This window comes from Alosa sapidissima, chromosome 1 (assembly GCF_018492685.1).
Source record: "Alosa sapidissima isolate fAloSap1 chromosome 1, fAloSap1.pri, whole genome shotgun sequence".
NCBI classification, from domain to species: Eukaryota; Metazoa; Chordata; class Actinopteri; order Clupeiformes; family Clupeidae; genus Alosa; species Alosa sapidissima.
This window is the reverse complement of record NC_055957.1, coordinates 2,670,087-2,672,586: the sequence shown is the minus strand read 5'-3', so window position 1 is coordinate 2,672,586 and position 2,500 is coordinate 2,670,087. Positions and strand designations below refer to the sequence as shown.

The 2,500-nt window shown below is 51.4% G+C and overlaps 1 protein-coding gene across 1 annotated transcript in view; it reads left to right on the top strand.

The window, feature by feature from the left end:
- LOC121718738 (nesprin-2-like) overlaps nt 1–65 on the top strand; it is a 14,138-nt gene extending 14,073 nt beyond the window's left edge. The window contains exon 16 of the mRNA XM_042103867.1: nt 60–65. Coding sequence (XP_041959801.1) covers nt 60–65 — 6 coding nt within the window. The remainder of the gene's footprint in view (nt 1–59) is intronic.
- Nucleotides 66–2,500: the final 2,435 nt, after the last annotated feature.

The window sequence follows — 2,500 nt, the reverse complement described above, 5'->3', positions numbered from 1 at the left end:
CACCAACGAGGAACAACAGATGAGAAAAGTTTGGATTGGTTTGAGCGCACCGGTGGTAGAGCTAGACGTCGTTTGTCAGAGGAGCGCAGCGGTCTGGAGGTAGTGTAAGTCTGTATGAGGGCATTCAAGTAGGTGGGAGCAGAACCGGAGACTACTTTGTAGGCAAGCGTTAGAGACTTGAATTTGATGCGGGCCGCCATAGGTAGCCAGTGTAGCTGGATGAGCAGCGGGGTAACATGTGCCCTTTTGGGTTGGTTGTAGACCAGGCGCGCCGCCGCGTTCTGGATCATCTGAAGTGGTTTCACTGCGCAGGCTGGGAGACCTGTCAGGAGGGCATTGCAGTAGTCGAGTCGTGAGATGACTATTGCCTGAACCAGAAGTTGGGTAGCATCTTGAGTCAAGTAAGTCCTGATTTTCCGTATGTTGTAGAGTGCAAAACGGCATGACCGGGCGACTGAGGCAACATGATCCGAGAAGTTTAGTTGGTTGTCAAGAACAACTCCTAGATTTCTTGCAGTCCTGGTCGGTGAAACAGACAGGGAGTCAAATTTGATGTTGATGTCGTGGTGTATGGTAGGTTTAGCTGGGATGACCAGCAGTTCAGTCTTTGAGAGGTTCAGCTGGAGGTGGTGTGCCTTCATCCATGTAGCTATGTCTGAAAGGCAATCCGAGATCCGTGCTGAAACCAGGGGGTCGTCAGGTGGAAAGGACAGATAGAGCTGTGTGTCATCTGCATAGCAGTGGTATGAGAAGCCGTGCGAACGGATAATCTGTCCCAAGGAGGTGGTGTAGATAGGAAAGAGGAGGGGGCCCAGCACTGAGCCCTGGGGGACCCCTGTGGTGAGATGGTGAGGTGCGGATAGCTGACCAAGCCATGATACGTTAAACGAGCATCCTGTGAGGTAGGATTCAAACCAGGAGAGAGCAGCTGCGGAGATTCCCATGTCAGCGAGTATAGAGAGAAGGACACGGTGATTAACCGTGTCAAAGGCAGCCGATAAGTCAAGCAGAATGAGTACTGATGACCGAGCGGTCGCCCTGGCTTCTTTTAAGGCTTCTGTTACAGACAGCAGAGCCGTTTCGGTAGAGTGGCCGCTTTTGAACCCAGACTGATTTGGATCCAGAAGGTTGTTCTGTGAAAGGAAGTCAGAGACCTGTTTGGAGACTGCTCGTTCAATGCCTTTGGATAGGAAAGGCAGTAGTGAGACAGGGCGGTAGTTCTCGACTTGAGCAGGGTTGAGAGAAGCTTTCTTAAGTAACGGTGTTACCCGGGCCATTTTGAACGCTGTTGGAAATGTGCCGGAGGTTAGCGAGGAATTGATCACATGTGTGATAGCTGGAGCGATGGTCGGGCTGATGGACTGAAGTAGGCTCGTAGGTATAGGGTCCAGCGAGCATGTGGTAGGACGGCTGCATGTCAGGAGTCTGGACACTTCACTCTCGGAGAGAGGCGTGAATGCTGAAAAAGATGTTCCAGCAGTCCCTAGAGGTTGTAGGAGTGCGGTATCTGAGTCAGATGCGTTGAGTGGGCATGTAGAGAATTGACTGCTGATTGCCGCCACTTTGTTTGTAAAAAATGAGGCGAGGGTATCTGCAGTAAGGCTGGATGGAGGAGGAGGAGGCAGCTGAGGGTTGAGTAGCGATTTGAAGGTTGAGAAAAGTTTTCGAGTGTCTGTAGCGCTGTTGATTTTGTCATTGTAGAAAGCCGTCTTAGCAGCAGTGATGCTGGCTGAGAAGGAGGTCAGGAGTGTCTGGTAGTTTTTGAGGTCGTCAGCTAGTTTGGATTTGTGCCATTTCCTCTCCGCGGCTCTGAGTTTGGTGCGCTGCGATCGGAGGGTATCATTTAGCCATGGATGAGAATGTTTGGATCGAGCTGGCCTTGTGGTAAGAGGGCACAGCTCGTCTAGACACGAGGTCAGTGTGGAGCAGAGCGAGTCAGTGGCTTCATTAACCTCCAGAGAGGAGAAGGTGTTGAATGGAGGTAGACCGGAGGCAACCACAGAGGAGAAGTGCGTTGGAGACAGGTTCCGGATGTTGCGGCGGAACGTGACCATCGGCTGAGGAGCCGGAGGCTGTTGTGACAGGCTGACGTTGAACTGGATGAAGAAGTGGTCAGAAAGATGGAGAGGCGTCACCATGAGGGTGTCTGTGCTGCAGTTCCGAGTGAAGATCAAGTCAAGCTCTTTGCCAGCTTTGTGAGTCGGTGGGCTTTGAACCAGTTCGAGGTCAAAGGAGTGGACCAGGGCCAAAAAGTCAGCTGAGCCTGGGGCATCTAAGTGGATGTTCATATCACCGAGAACAAGAAGCGGACAGTCATGCTCAGGGATGGAGGATAGCAGAGTGTCAAGTACACTACACACTACACACTACACACTACACACACTACACACTACACACACACACTACACACACTACACACACACTACATACTACACACTACACACACTACACACACTACACACACTACACACTACACACACACACTACACACACACTACAC